At 46.3% G+C, this 14511-nt stretch overlaps 1 protein-coding gene across 12 annotated transcripts in view; it reads right to left on the bottom strand.

The window, feature by feature from the left end:
- PTPRT (protein tyrosine phosphatase receptor type T) overlaps positions 1 to 14511 on the bottom strand; it is a 1128555-nt gene that overhangs the window by 168122 nt on the left and 945922 nt on the right. For all 12 annotated transcript variants that reach the window (XM_070051826.1, XM_051846098.2, XM_070051827.1 and 9 more), the window contains one exon: positions 1201 to 1336. In XM_070051826.1, coding sequence (XP_069907927.1) covers positions 1201 to 1336 — 136 coding nt within the window. The remainder of the gene's footprint in view (positions 1 to 1200; positions 1337 to 14511) is intronic.

Genomic DNA, 14511 nt, shown 5'->3' with positions numbered 1-14511 from the left:
ACACTCTGTCTCTTTGGCATACTTTCTCTGGTGAGGAACAAATTTCATGTGTGCTTATTATCCTACCCATGGAAGCAAGTCACTAGCCCTTGTTCCTGGGGCTGCCCTGAATTCTGTGTGTAACCAAGCCCAGAGCTTCAGGTTCAGGAGTTAGTTTATTTAATGTTGTAGGAGGTTCTTTTCAGAGAGTGTAGGGCATGTGAAGCACATACTATTGTAATGTGGGTAAATGCTTGCTTTGCTCTGGCAGACTGGGGAGTGGGAAGGCCGGAGCCCTGGAAACAAAACTGAGAATATACAGAGATGAGAAGTCGGTGTGGCTCCCTGGTGGCAGGCAGGGCCTCAGGAGAGCTGGTCAGTGGGACTCCCTACTTAGAGGAATAAGGAATGCACCCTAGGGATGGTGAGAGCTGATAGTCATCCTGTTCATTTCCTTCTACTCTCTGTAATTCCCTTGTGTTACCCTCAAACTTTGTGAACATGTCTTAAAACAGAAGATGCTGGCATAGTGATCTTGGGACTAAAGGAGGAATCTCCACCCTCTGCTGTCTTGGGCAACGAAATTTGAAAAACACACAGACAATATTAGAAAACACATAAGCTGGCCAGATGTGCCCAGGGAGATACCCTGTCAAAAAGGGATGAACAGCCACAACCCAAGTGGGGAGATTTTGCAGGACACAGAGGAGGAAGGAGCCTGGGGTGGGAGAGTCCCTGGAGACTCTCACCTCACTGGTGACTTTGTCTCTTATGCAGAGACAACTTGGGATGCTACTACTTGACCAATGGAAATCAGGAACAGATGGATGTGAGAAAGATGAAGCATCACTTTTCTGCAAGGGTATTTCTGGACTCACGTTCCTGGGCTTGCTCGGTGGTCTTGATGATATGATCAACCACAAAAGAGCAGTTAACTCCAAGAAGAGTCATTCCCCAGTACACAGGATCCCACAGCATTTCATAGAGGTCCAGTCATAGGGATCCTTGGTCCCATACAAAAGTAGCCATCTCAGGGCCACTCACCAGTCTGGTAGCACACACCTTTCAGCCACCAACGCAATGAGGCATAGTTGGCCCAAGTATTTCAGGACCTCAACGATCATATCAGAAGATCTCTGCTGGACAGCAATCACTGGAGCAAGGGCCTGGTCACACAGCAGTGTTGGGGTCAGCTGGGGTCAGGGCAGGGCAGAGACTCACCTCCTCTTGATGGTAAGCATCACACCTAGGAGAATGATGATGAACATGAGGAGGCCAGCGATCACACCAGCCATCTTCACAGTGTTGTCCACCTGCTTTTCTGGCTCCACGGTGTTAGAATTCTGGGTGGAGGCACCTTGAATGGGAAGAGAAGGAGAAAGATGCTGAAAAGGCTCCCATAATGTGACCATCAAATGACCATGACAACAGCTTCATGTAATGAGGGATGACTAAATGCACTGTTCTAAGAACATTCTACACGTTTCTCCACTCAATCCCTTTTCAGGGTTAATTTCTTGTGAGGTCAGGGTTATTATTGGATTCTTTTGCAAATGAAGAAACTGATATGCAGAGAAATTAAATGCCTTGTCCAGTGTTACATAACTTCTGGGTTGGAACATCCTTTTCCTCTAGCTTCAACCATGTATAGTTCTTGGGTACATGGAATTATTTCTAACCCTACTTTGTTCTTTCAGGTGAACAGCAGAAGTGAGTGGTTAGGGCACTGGATTTTTTTTTCTTTCTTTTTTTTTCTTTTGACAGGCAGAATGGACAGTGAGAGAGAGAGAGAGAAAGGTCTTCCTTTTGCCGTTGTTTCACCTTCCAATGGCCACCGCCGCTGATGTGCTGTGGCCAGCGCACTGCGCTGATCCAAAGGCAGGAGCCAGGTACTTCCTCCTGCTCTCCCATAGGGTGCAGGGCCCAAGCACTTGGGCCATCCTCCACTGCACTCCCAGGCCACAGCAGAGAGCTGAAGGCACTGGATTTTTAAAGGGAGAAAGAGTGTGTTGTTCCTTTTATAAATGGTAAGGTAAAAATTTAGACTATTAAAGGAAATTGCTTGAAGTTAGAAAATACTTACAACTGATTAACTCCATTTTTGGCATTAAATACTAATGCTACAAGTTCTACCAAGTCCTTATTCATTGACTCATTCCCGGGTAGAGGAAAGTAGGGAGGGAACCAGCAACATCACCTACTCTCAGCATTGTGCTGGGTGCCTTCAAGAGTCTGGATTGGTCAGTCCTCCCAACAAGCATTCCCAAAGGCAGATATTGATTTCCCTATTTTTACAGATGAGAAAACCAAAGGAAGCTGCTAAAGGTGACATGGTTGATGAAGGTTCAGGCCAGGCTTCCCCAGGTGCTTTGACATCAAGTTTGGGCATTAACGGTCAGGAGCCCTACTTCAACTTTCCAGTCTCATAGTCTCTCTAATCCCCTTTTCTTTCAGCAACCATTCTGCTTATGCCATAGCAGAAGAAGAACATGGACAACGAATGTGAAAGCCCAGCCTCTGTGCTACATGCCAGGGAGTTGAGGCAACTTCTCATCTCATTCTGGAGAGCGATCTCTAGCTGAGCAGTACCCTCCACGCATTTCCTCTGCTGCTCTTCTTATCCCCAATGGTGCCATAGTGTGTGAAGCACTGGAAGCCCTAAGCACTCTTTCCCTTTTCCCTTCCCGTCTCAGCTTTTCTGACACATCAGCTCCAGCCCATCTTAAGGCAGCTGACACACCTTTCTGGTCGTCCACGCCCCTGGGAGAGTCACCCATCTGTCTCTCTCTCTTCCCCCTCCTCTCTCCCTCCCCACTCTCTCCCCCATAAACGCTGATTACACTTTATAGCATTCTGCACATATCCCTCAGTATCTCTAAGCACAAAATACCCATGTTATTTTTTCCGCACTTGTCTCCTCCAGTTGTCTTCAAGTTCCTCAGAGGCAAGATGATGCCTCATTTATCTTTGCTTTCCCAAGTTAGCCCAGAACTAGACTGGTAATAGGACCTCCCTAAGCGTCTGTGGTTGTTTAGCTGAGGGGTGATGTCTCTGCTTACCCACATTTGTTCTCATGGAACCGAAGTGAGTTTTCTCCTTTGATTCCAGTCATGGGTTCACAGAACTCAGCTGAAACTTGAGTTGAACGGATCCAAATACCCAACGCACACTAGAGCTCTGGTTTTCCAAACTTGCTAAGGTTTAAGAACAGTGCTCCAGCCCAGGGACGCAGCCCTTTCTTTTTGCTGAAGAGTATCCAGTATTCCTCTCTGAGTACCTTCCCCAACTTGCTGTAACTTGAGTTTACTCAGCCAAGTCTCCCTAGTGAGAGTCAGGCTCCAGGGACAGTGAGTGTGCCCTGTTCATCTTTTTGATGTTTGTGTCCAACACAGGCCTCCCTCCTCAGAACTGTTCAGATGATTAAGAAATGATTAAAGGTGAGCAGGCCATAACTGTGTACTTCATTTATTCTTTCAATCATTTTTTATATTGTCATTGAGCGTCCACTATGCTGCCGGGTCAGAGGTCTTCCTCCTACAGGACCAGCGGATGAGGGGCTTTTATTTACTCCTTTCACCAGCTAAAGGCAAGACCAATTCTTCAAATCCTAGGGCTGTCTGAACAGGGTCTGCTGATTTACAGCCTGGAGAAATTCCTGGGGGGGGGGGGTTAGCCAAATACCACGTTAACAGGGCTGGTCTGTGGAGCTCTGATGTAGCACCCATCTCCTACTTGGAGGACATGAGATACAGCTAAGCATAAGATATGCACCAAGCATAAGGGTGGGTTGCAGATTACTCAGAGAAAAGTTTCCTCAATACTGACAGAATCGTCTTTGGGTTTGCAGGAAGGGTTGATTCTGGGGCATCTGCTTACTGGCACAGCATTTGCTTAGTGCCTGCTACAAGGTTGTGTTTTAGAGGTTAGGAGTATACAGGCAAAGGGCCCTAGGGAGAATTTCCTCACTCTCTGAACACTCTCACCAGTGTGTGGTCTGATGAGACTCACACTTTGTTCACTCAGTAAGTAATCACAGGCATTTGGTGATGCAATGGTGGGCAAAATCACGCACAGTTCTTGATGTTAAAATGTTTACAGCAGTGGGAGTTGGGACTAGGGAGATAGAATTAATAAAGCAAGAATCAACAATAGCAAACTTCTGACTGTGTTAGGAGTTTGAACACAGTGGTGCAAGACACTTAGAAAGGGCCTAACAGGGAAATGAATCATATCTGGGAGGAAGTGGCCAGTAGGGTGAGCTCTAAGGCTGCAGCTAGACAAAGCGAGCATGGAGGAGCATGCACGTGAGAGCAGCAGAGGAAGCAGCCTGGCAAAGGCTGTGTGATGGAGCAAGGAGCTCACCGCATTCAAGAAATGCAAGAAATGTGGTATCACGAGAATGAGGAGGCAAAGAGAACAGCTTTTGCAAAAAGGTGGAGAGGGCAACGGACCAAGTCTTCACAAGGCACTCTAAGCCAAAATGAAAGTTTTTGCTGTCTGGGACAAAAAAGCACAAGCATTTAAGTGGTATTCAAGAAGGGATGATGTGGTCAGATCTGTATTTCCAACAGGTCATTCCTGCTTTAACGTGGGACCACAGTGGACTGGGGAGATGGGTTTTGAAATCACTGCAGACATCAAGGTGGGAAATGATAGTTGCTCAGACTCAGGTGATGGCAGTGGAGAGAGATCTGATAAAAGAGATAATTACCTGAAGTAAATGTAACAGATATAAAATTTCTTGATTTGATAAGTAAACACCCAAAAATAATGGTGAAAGAACTGTTGAAGATGACTGTAAGTCTTCAGTTTGATTACAGGGTAGATGATAATACTGTTTATGGGTTCCAGAAACAATGGAAACATAATAGCCTTAGCGAGAGAAATGTGTGTTTGGGGCAATTTGAACCTAAATGATACTCCAGGTGGTTAAAAATGCAAGACTGGAGCTCTGAAGTTTGGGCTGCAGGTAAAAATGTGTGAGTCACAGGTACATAGATGGGATCTGAAGTACAGGAGTTGATGCCGCCACTGGAAAGAAGAAAGAGTGACACAGGAAGCAGACCCAGACCACAGACTTGAGGGGTTTCAATACTTAGTGGGTGGGTAGAGGAAGCTAACCCTGCATAGGAGGAGCAGCCAGACTGCTAAGAAAACAGGAGAGTGCAGTGTCCTGGAGCCAAGAAAAGAGAAAGCTTCAAGGAGGGATGATCAACAATGATGACTGATATTTCTACACTAGAATCAAGACCCATACTCAAAGAAAAATGAAGATCTCAGATGAGTATGGGAAAACACTTCTCAGCGAATTCCAATATGTTCCTCAATAGAAGTGCTTTCAACAGTGACATGTATCATCAATGGAACGCACTTGAGGACCACAGAGGAACATCCAGGGGATGCAGACAGGCTATCAACTCAATGACTTCAGCTAACAGGCATCGAGCTAAAACCACAGACTTGACACAGTGAGGTTATTAGGAGGAACCGTGCTTGACTGGTCCAACCAGCCTGCAAATACTAGAACATGAGCATGCCCTTGTGAGACCTGGCAAATCCAACTTTCACTTCAGCATACCCTTTAAAGGAATTTGCTCTCTTCCTAGCTCCAGGCCACTGTGTCAGTGTGCTACTTTTCTACTTCTGCATATGGAAACGTGGTCTCCTTGAAGCTTGCTCCCCTCCATCACTACTAGCTCTGTCCATAGGGCCCAGTTGCATGTTTTGTCTCTCCATTGGCTCATTCCATTCAACCAACCAACCACCCCAGTTGACTTCCCCTAAGCATTGCTGAGGCCCAACAAGACAAGCACTGCTCTTCTCTGCACTGGTCACTCTGGTGAGTCTTTGTCCAGTTGTGAATATGGGCCAACAGTGTAGCACTTCACCAAGAACTGGTGTAATGATGAGAATATTAGCATTACCTAGGAGCTTATTAAAAATGCAGAATCTTGAGCTTTTTCCCAGAACTACTGCATCAGCAGTTGCATTTTAACAAGGTCTCTACATGATTTAGGTTCATACTGAAGTCCAGAGATCATTGATTTTGATGGTGCCTCAGTTAGAATCAGGATTTTTCAGTCCAGAGAAGAGAAAATTCAGATGAGACCCAATTCTTGCTCTCAAATAGCTAACAGGCCATTGTGGAAGATGAAATAGACTTGGTCCCTTTAATTTCAAAGTTTAGAGCTGATATCAATGGATAGAAGGTACAGGAGGTAGATTAGGGGCCAAGAAAATAAAGTTTTAATGTGGAAGAACTGCCCAGCTTAGGTCAAGGGCCAGATCCTTTCAATACAACAACGTGATGTAGGGAGAGCATGAAAACTTTCATGGTTCCTATTTTAAATATTCATTTATTTTTGCAAGGCACAGTGACACAGAGAGAAGGACAGTGAGAGAGAAAGAGTGGGAGAGAAACTGAGATCTTTTATTTGCTGGTTAACTTTCCAAATGCCCATAACTACTCGGGCTGAGAAATGCCCAAACAAGGATCCAGGAACTTCATCTGGGTCTCCTAGGTGTGTGGCAGGGACCCAAGTCCTGGGGCCATCATCTGCTGCCTCCCATACACATTAGTAGGAAACTAGATGGAGAGCAGAGGCAGGACTCCATCTGGAGCATTTGACAGAAGATGTAGGTGTCCCAAGCAGTGCCTTAACTCCCTTTGCCACAATACCTGTCCTTGAATCCTCCTTTTCACTTGGACTCCCTACCTGCTCCAGCTTATTTGGCACCCTGGATACTTAATTAAGCCCTCAACAACATATCACATTCGGGATGATGACCTTGCTTTGCCTGCTTACATTCCTTCCCCACCTCAACTTGGTTCCCTTTGATTCCAGTAATACACATGCTCCTGGTGTAAGGGATTCTCTCTTATCTTCTTCAGAGACATGGGATTCTTAGCCTGTCCCCCTCCCAAGTTACACAGGCAGGGCGGTGTGGCAGTGACAATGAAAGGAGCTGTCCAGGAACTTAGTGTATTCTCAGTCAAGCAGTAGGGACCATGCAACTTCTTGCACCACATTTGGGATGCTGTGGTTTTATGAGACTGGTCAAAAGTAACGGTTTCGAACCAGAACCACGTGAGCTTGAGCCCAGATGCCATTGCTAACTGGCTGTATGACTTTGACCAAATCCGTGATTTGTTATTTTCTTTTGCAAAATAGGGAGGAAATGCCAAGTTCACAGGGATTTTCTTTTTTCTTTCTTTCTTTTTTTTTTTTTTTGACAGGCAGAGTGGACAGTGAGAGAGAGAGACAGAGAGAAAGGTCTTCCTTTGCCGTTGGTTCACCCTCCAATGGCCACCGCGGCCGGCGCACCGCGCTGATCCGATGGCAGGAGCCAGGAGCCAGGTGCTTTTCCTGGTCTCCCATGGGGTGCAGGGCCCAAGCACCTGGGCCATCCTCCACTGCACTCCCTGGCCACAGCAGAGAGCTGGCCTGGAAGAGGGGTAACTGGGACAGAATCCGGCGCCCCGACCAGGACTAGAACCCGGTGTGCCGGCGCCGCTAGGCGGAGGATTAGCCTAGTGAGCCGCGGCGCCGGCCCCACAGGGATTTTCTAAGAATCAAATGCAATAATGGAGGTGAAAATGCTTGAAGAACTCTGAGGAACTGACATGACCTTGGAATTGGTGCCAGGGTGAATGGGGTTTAATGTGTCTTTGAACTCTGGGTGCCGAGACTGGGGTGATGCCTCCTTGCAACCTGCTGCCTGAGTTCATCCAGCCCTTAGGAAAAAGGTAAGCAGAGACCCTAGAGTTATACACTTAACAGCCCTCAAACAGGCAAGGTCTGTATCAGGCTTGCATCGGGATGACTTAATGGCAGCAATAACATAATTTGGCAACAAGGGATTAATGGTTCATTCTCAAAGTACTCTCACTGGCAACAGGCTTGATTCTGTAGCTTTACTTTAGAGAATTTTCCCTGTAAAGAGATGGAGCAAAAATAGAAGTCACAGATAAAGAACGTGTAATTGCAACTGATAAAACCTAGTAAATCCCAGTAGATGTATAGCCTGTGCTGGTGATCATTGTTGATGGTAAAGAAAGGAAGTTGGCTCCCTGGGACCCAACTCCTAAATGCTGCACTCTTGAAAACACATAGTGGCTTCTCAGCTATCCAAGGGTATATTATCCCCACTGTCACTTATCCAAGGAAAATCCTGTGCTGGCAGTTTACCTCTGTCTACTTAGTGACTTCTTTTGTTGAAGAATTCCTTTGTCTTTACATGTATCTGGAATCTGGAGGAGGAAACCTTTGAAACCCTGACTCTGAGCTGCTATGTCTATGCCAGTGAAGGTTTTAAACATTAAGCATCTCTGGTTATGGGGGTGTTGCCAAATGAGAGACATCTGGGAAGAGATGAGGAAGCTGGGCAACTTCCTGGTTCTGCTAAAGTCCGGTATGCACCATATACCTTCTTGCTTTGGTGGGAAGTGAATTCTCAGAATGGTAGTCTGTTTTTAGGATGGAATGGAATTGAAATCCAAGACAGGAAAGAAACTGGTGGAAGAGCATCTGGATCCTTCATTAGATTCAAGCCTCTAGACTTCATAAATTGCATCCCAAGGCAATAAGAGTATTTGTAATTGTGATCATGAACTACTTTGGCAGTCTTTGAGGACTGAACAGGAGGGAAGTGAGAGGCCTGGGGAGAAACAAATGCTGTTGTTGACTTTTTTGTAACAACAAAAAAGGTGTATTACAGATATTTTACACTACTGTGATGTTGATATGGGGAAAAAAGCACATGGACTGGATGAATGAATTGTAATTTTTTCCTTTACAACTTCTAAAAGGAAGGGAAAATCACTGAAATGCAGCACAGGGATAGCAGCCAGCAGTCAATCAGGGGAGGGGAAACCACTTCAAACACGGAGCATATTTACTGGAGAATCGGTACCCAGGGATCAGAAGATAATGATGAGGTAATCCACCAGACAGTAATTTCTGGAAGCAAAGCTCAGACTGGAGAGACAAAGAGAGGTGGTGGGGGTTATCAGATCCCAGAGGTAGGGGTTACCCCACAGAGCACAGAACTCCAGCATACATACTGAAGGAACTGGAACCATGGATGCCAAAGAAGGATCTGAGGCTGAGAGAGAGAGGGTTGCCTATTGATCTTTCCCATTGACTAAACCCAGAAGCCAGTTGACCTAGGGGTCCAGAAAATCCATTTTCATGGGTTACCTGCATGTCTCAGTAGAGTAGGGTAACCAAGAAACATGGAAGAAACCACATGGGCCAAGGGCCAGCATGGGTTTGCTATGAACAGGTGATGGTAGACTTGCCTCTTTACCACTTAAGACATCATTTGTTCATTTTCATTTTATTTTAGAGAGAGGGAGAGGGAGAGTGGGACGGGGGAGAGGGGGGAAAAGAAGAGGAGGGTGAAAAAGATAGGGGGAGGGAGAGGGAAATTCCATCTGCTGATTTGTTCTCCAAATATCCACAAACAGGCCAGGCTGGGCCAGGAGGAAGTCGGAAGCTCAGTGCTCACTCAACATCTCCATGTGGGTGGCAGGTACCTAACTACTCGAGCCATCACCTCCTACCTCCCAGAATGTGGATCAACAGGGAGCTGGAATTGAAAGTGATACTAGGGATTGAATGCTATGAGATACAGGTGTCCCAAGTGGCACCTTAACTGCTGTGCCAAACACTCACTCCACTTTTGCCACCTTTGAGAGGTGTCTGAACTTGTAAGTCAGGGGGAGTATTGAACACTGAGCCTTGACTTCAGCAAAGTCAAGACCAACATGGAGAAAATTGGGGCTGCCTTTTACGACAGTTGGAGTTAAAATGGATTTTTCCAGAAGATGGCTTTAGAAGGGTCAAGCTACCTGACCCCTATGCAAAACACTAATATAATTAATGAAGAATTAGCATAGTTAGGGCTTTCACTACAATGCAGGCTGCCATTTTAAACTCCCTACCTATTTCTTCCAATCCCTACTACAACCCTATGAAGCAGGTTCTATCATATTCACTGCAGAGATGGGGAGAGGCAGGATCAAAGAGACAAACTAACAGTAGCGACAGCAGAACTGGGATGTGGACTGTGAAGATCTGGTACAGAATTTCTTCTCTTTAAACTGCTATATGACTCTGCTGTCTCTCTAGTAAACAGAGGGAGAGACTGCTCACAGAGAAGTGTGCTCATCTTTTCCCTGGAAGGAAGAAGCCAGCTACTACTGAGGAGATGTAGAATCTTATCTCAACCAGCCAGATAAAAACATGTTTGTATTTCTACCTGTCCCTGCTGACTTTGCCACCTTCTGTACCATGCAGTTCCATTTCATATTCACCTTTCTTGAAGATTATCTCCCACCATGCCCTCCCACCAACGTATCATATCCTAATATCTAAAGGATTGATGAACATGCCATGTGAATCTTGTTATATGGGCCAAATTATACAGACTTTGTTCAGGTGATATTTAAACTTGACCTTTTTAACTTAAGTTCTCTCATCCTTTTCATTTTCCTTGTATATCAACCACTGTCTCAACTCCTTAACACATTGAATTTAGTTTTACTATTAATCCCTGGGCTTTTTCTATAATACCTTTCTTGATATTTAGCCACCAAGCATCTCATATAATTCCATAGGGAGGTCAGGCTTGCTCAAGTTTAGGCGGCTGTTTTCTGCTTTATTTGCAATACTCCTCCTTTGATCTTACTGTGACTAATTTTTTAAAATGCCGACTACCTCTTCCCAGCCTCAGATCAGTGCCTCCCTCACCAGATCTGGTTGATAATGGAGTACTTGAGAGAGATTATTCCATCATTCTTTTAAGTGACATCACCTAGGATGTTTCTCAAGTAATAAATAAATTGCCTCAATTCATCATATGACAGTAATTGCTTTTAGCCAAGATTTAACTTGGAGTCAATGTCAAGTAGCTAGAAAACACTACAGAGATACAGATTTTTCAAAGATAGCTGTACCCTTGCTGTAGAAAACCATTTAATAAGTACCAAGTTAACTGTAAAGAAGATGCACATTTCTAATAGTCCAGACTCCCTCAATATTACCCAGCCAGTCCTAAAGGTTTAGAATTGACTTCACCACAGCCTGTACAACTAAATCTGCTACATATTGCTGACAGAAGGTGCCCTCGTTTTCAGCCTTAAATGGAGGTTAGCACCCTGTGAGATGGGAATAGCTTTAATTGATTGTTTGAAAGCACTCTGGCCACTCAAATAAATTGTTCCTCAAGTGCTGATTTTGCTTGGTCCCATGCATCTCTTGCAGTTGTGTTTCTGGGTGGACCTTGTTTTGCACAGCGAATGTTCGGTGGAGGTCAAATTCTAACCAGTCCGTCATGCTGCACACACTAGGAAAGATGACTGCACGAGGCCTTTATGGAGGGTCTGACTGCAAGGAAGCCCCTTTATTCTAAAACGGTCTCAATCTGTTCAAATATAGCACAACAGACTCATTTAAGGGCAGTAGTACCTAGGTGATGCTAGACAGGATCATTACGGACACATCCTTCCTAAGGCCAGTCCTTTCAGGGCTTTCCCACAGTTGGGATGGAAGTGACTTTATATCCTCCAGGGTCCTAAATTGTTCCCTGAGGCCCAGGAGAGGCTACCGTATGAGCGCTGCCAGGATCCAGCTGGAGTTGGAGCGAGGACGGAGTCTGTGACTAGCACAGAACCATAAGCTGTGATTAGAGTTGCGGATGAACTCATCTATGAAACCAGGGGTGGGGAGCACCTGTAGACAGACGCAGGTGTCGAGTTATGAGCAGGATGTGGTTGATGTTATGGTATAATTTAAAGCAGGGATCAGAAGTCAGCCTGCTGCATGGCTTTAGAAATGTCCTGTAGTCAGGCTGTGGCCATGACAAGGGGTCACATGCACAGTCAGAAGCCAGATATAAAATTTAGACTATGGCCATGGAACTGGACAAAGCCAAAGGAACTCCAAATGGACTATGTATATTACCTTGACCTCATCAGCATCAATTAAGCTCACGGTTACAGACAAAAAAAAAGTCCTGGATGTTGCCTAAGGTGACTGTCGCTAGGATTGTAATAATGATAGCAACACGGCAAAGGTGCTGTGGATGGGAGGCAATTAGCAGTCAGTCTTGCTGACCTGGAGTTCATTACTTAGTGGGAGAAATAAGTGTGCACATGGAAAACCAAAGCTCAGTATGCTGAGTGCTAACACAGAGGAGTGCACAGGCAAGGGCATATACAGCTCAGCTTTGGAAAACCAGACTACAAACTTGATTTCCATGTGTCTCCAGTGGTGTTGGACACTTTGTGGGCATCGCTGGGGCTGCCCAGGGTCTCATCTCCCCTCCCCACTCTGGATCCCTATGGTCCAGATCAGGACTGCCCCGCTGAGAGGTGAAGAAGCTGAGTCCATTCAGCGCTGGCAGTTTGGGCCCCGTGCATTCAAAAATCTATGCACTGAGCCTAGAGCCTGGGGCTCAAAGCTGCTTAGTGGCTATGGACAGGAGCACCCACAGCCTGCGTTAGGGATTAAGGGCTTATTGTGAAGAGCAGATGTAAGAGAGGAGAACATATACTCTTTAGGATGCCCTACAGCAATCTGATAGTCCCTTTAGACTTCCTCAGGCAGCTGGAGTGAGAGACCACGTGGCCACCCTGAACTGACTGTAATTCTTCGTGTGGAGTTCAGAGCCGGCCCTGCGGCAGTGATGGGCCATGGGAGGCCTTCTCAGGAGCAGTCAGTGTGCAGCAGAGCACAGAAGCCAGCCAGGGACAGCGTGACATCGTATAATCCTAAGGATGCTGAGAACTGGTTACAGAAGCCAAGGCCACAGCAGGGCATGATCAGCAACAGAAACCGAGATGAGGCAGATGGAGAAGGCAGAAACCAAACCCGGAAAGGAAGCGTTGGCTGCACCAAGTGGAGATCAGTCTGGGTCAAAGGCAACCCCACAGACTCCTCAGGGCAGACGGGGTGGGCCGAGATTCTCTGGGATGGCTGCTCTTGCCTGCGGTCTGCTTGAGGTCTGGTCACTGTGGAGTCACAGCCCTTGTGACCCAGCTGCTCCCTGTCACCCAGAGCTCAGGATCACTGCATTTCCAACTGTATTACATTCCCAGGATTGTTCACACAAAATACCACACCCCTGCTGGCTTAAAATCAGACACAGTTTTGTAGGCTACAAGTTCAAAGTGAAAGTGACAGTAGAACCTGCTCTGAGACTTCGGATAGAACGCTTCCTTGCCACTTCCTGGCTTCTGGCAATGGCCGGCATTCCTTGGTGCTCCTTGGCTTGGGAATGGATCACTCTTACTCTTCCTTTGTTGCCAACAGGATCGTCTCCCTGCATATATGTGTTCACATGATGCTTTCCACTTCTTGTGAGGACAGCAGTCATGTTGGATTAGGGTACACCTTTCTGACTTTGCCTTAATGCCTGCGAAGACTACTTTTCTTTATTTTTCAAGATTTATTTTACTCATTTGAAAGGCAGAGTTATGGAGGGAGAGAAAACAGAGATCCTCCATCCACTGGTCCATTCCTCAAATGGTGGCGATGGCCTGGGCTGAGCCAGGCTGAAGCCAAAAGCTTCTTCTGGGTTTCCCATGTGGGTGCAGGGCCTGTGCACCTGGACCATCTTTACTGCTTTCCAGGTGCATTAGCAAGGAGCAGGAACTGAAAGTGGAGCAGTCAAGGATTTGAACCAGAGCTCACGTGGGCTGCCGGTGTTACAGGCAGTGGATTTACCTGTTATGCCACAACACCGGACCCGACAACTGTCTTTCTAAACAAGGTCATATTCATAGGTACTGAGGGTTACAACTTCAACAGATCATTTTAGGTGCCACAATTCAACCCATAATTCCAGGTTAAACTGAGTCATGGGCATGGGCCACCAACAAGAGGGAAATCTTAGCATTTCACTAAGTAAAATGCAAATGCTAACAGAGAAAGGGAATGGGGCCACTGCTTGATAGTGGCCCGAGATCACCAGGCTCCTGGAGACTTTGTTTGTCTGAATGCACAGCAGGGTGCACCGGGGACCAAGGCTCCCCAAGGCTCCTACTCAGGAACATAATTCTTGCTGATCAGCTTCAGCCAAATTGATCCCCCGAGGGGTGACTGTATTACCAGATCCAAAAGGAGCAGGCAGGGGCAGGAGAAGAAAGATCTACCCAGCTGGGGGGGAGGGTCTTAGTCCACATTGTGACTCTGCAACATGAAGCTTGCAGTAAGCACCAGAATGTCTGGACAAGAGAGAAGGTGTGCGAGAGGGAGCAAGAAATCTATGGGAAGGATTAGCGGATGCATGAGCAGGATCAGAGAGTGGAGCCGGTAAACAGGCAGCCCGGAATTCAGATTAGTGCAACAAACCCAAGCGAGGGCAATAAAACCAGCAGTGAGAGCGGCATCGATCGTTGAGATTCCAGCCAAATCCACCACGAACGTGTTTCCTTTCTTCCAGCCTTTGGCCCTTGGCTTTTGGAAGCAGAAGCATTGAATCACCGTGTTCTGTATTAAAAGCTGATCTCTCCACCTCCCCAAAGGA

Source organism: Oryctolagus cuniculus, chromosome 11, assembly GCF_964237555.1.
Source record: "Oryctolagus cuniculus chromosome 11, mOryCun1.1, whole genome shotgun sequence".
Lineage (NCBI taxonomy): Eukaryota > Metazoa > Chordata > Mammalia > Lagomorpha > Leporidae > Oryctolagus > Oryctolagus cuniculus.
The sequence above is the reverse complement of the archived record's forward strand: the minus strand, read 5'-3'. Positions and strand labels throughout refer to the sequence as shown.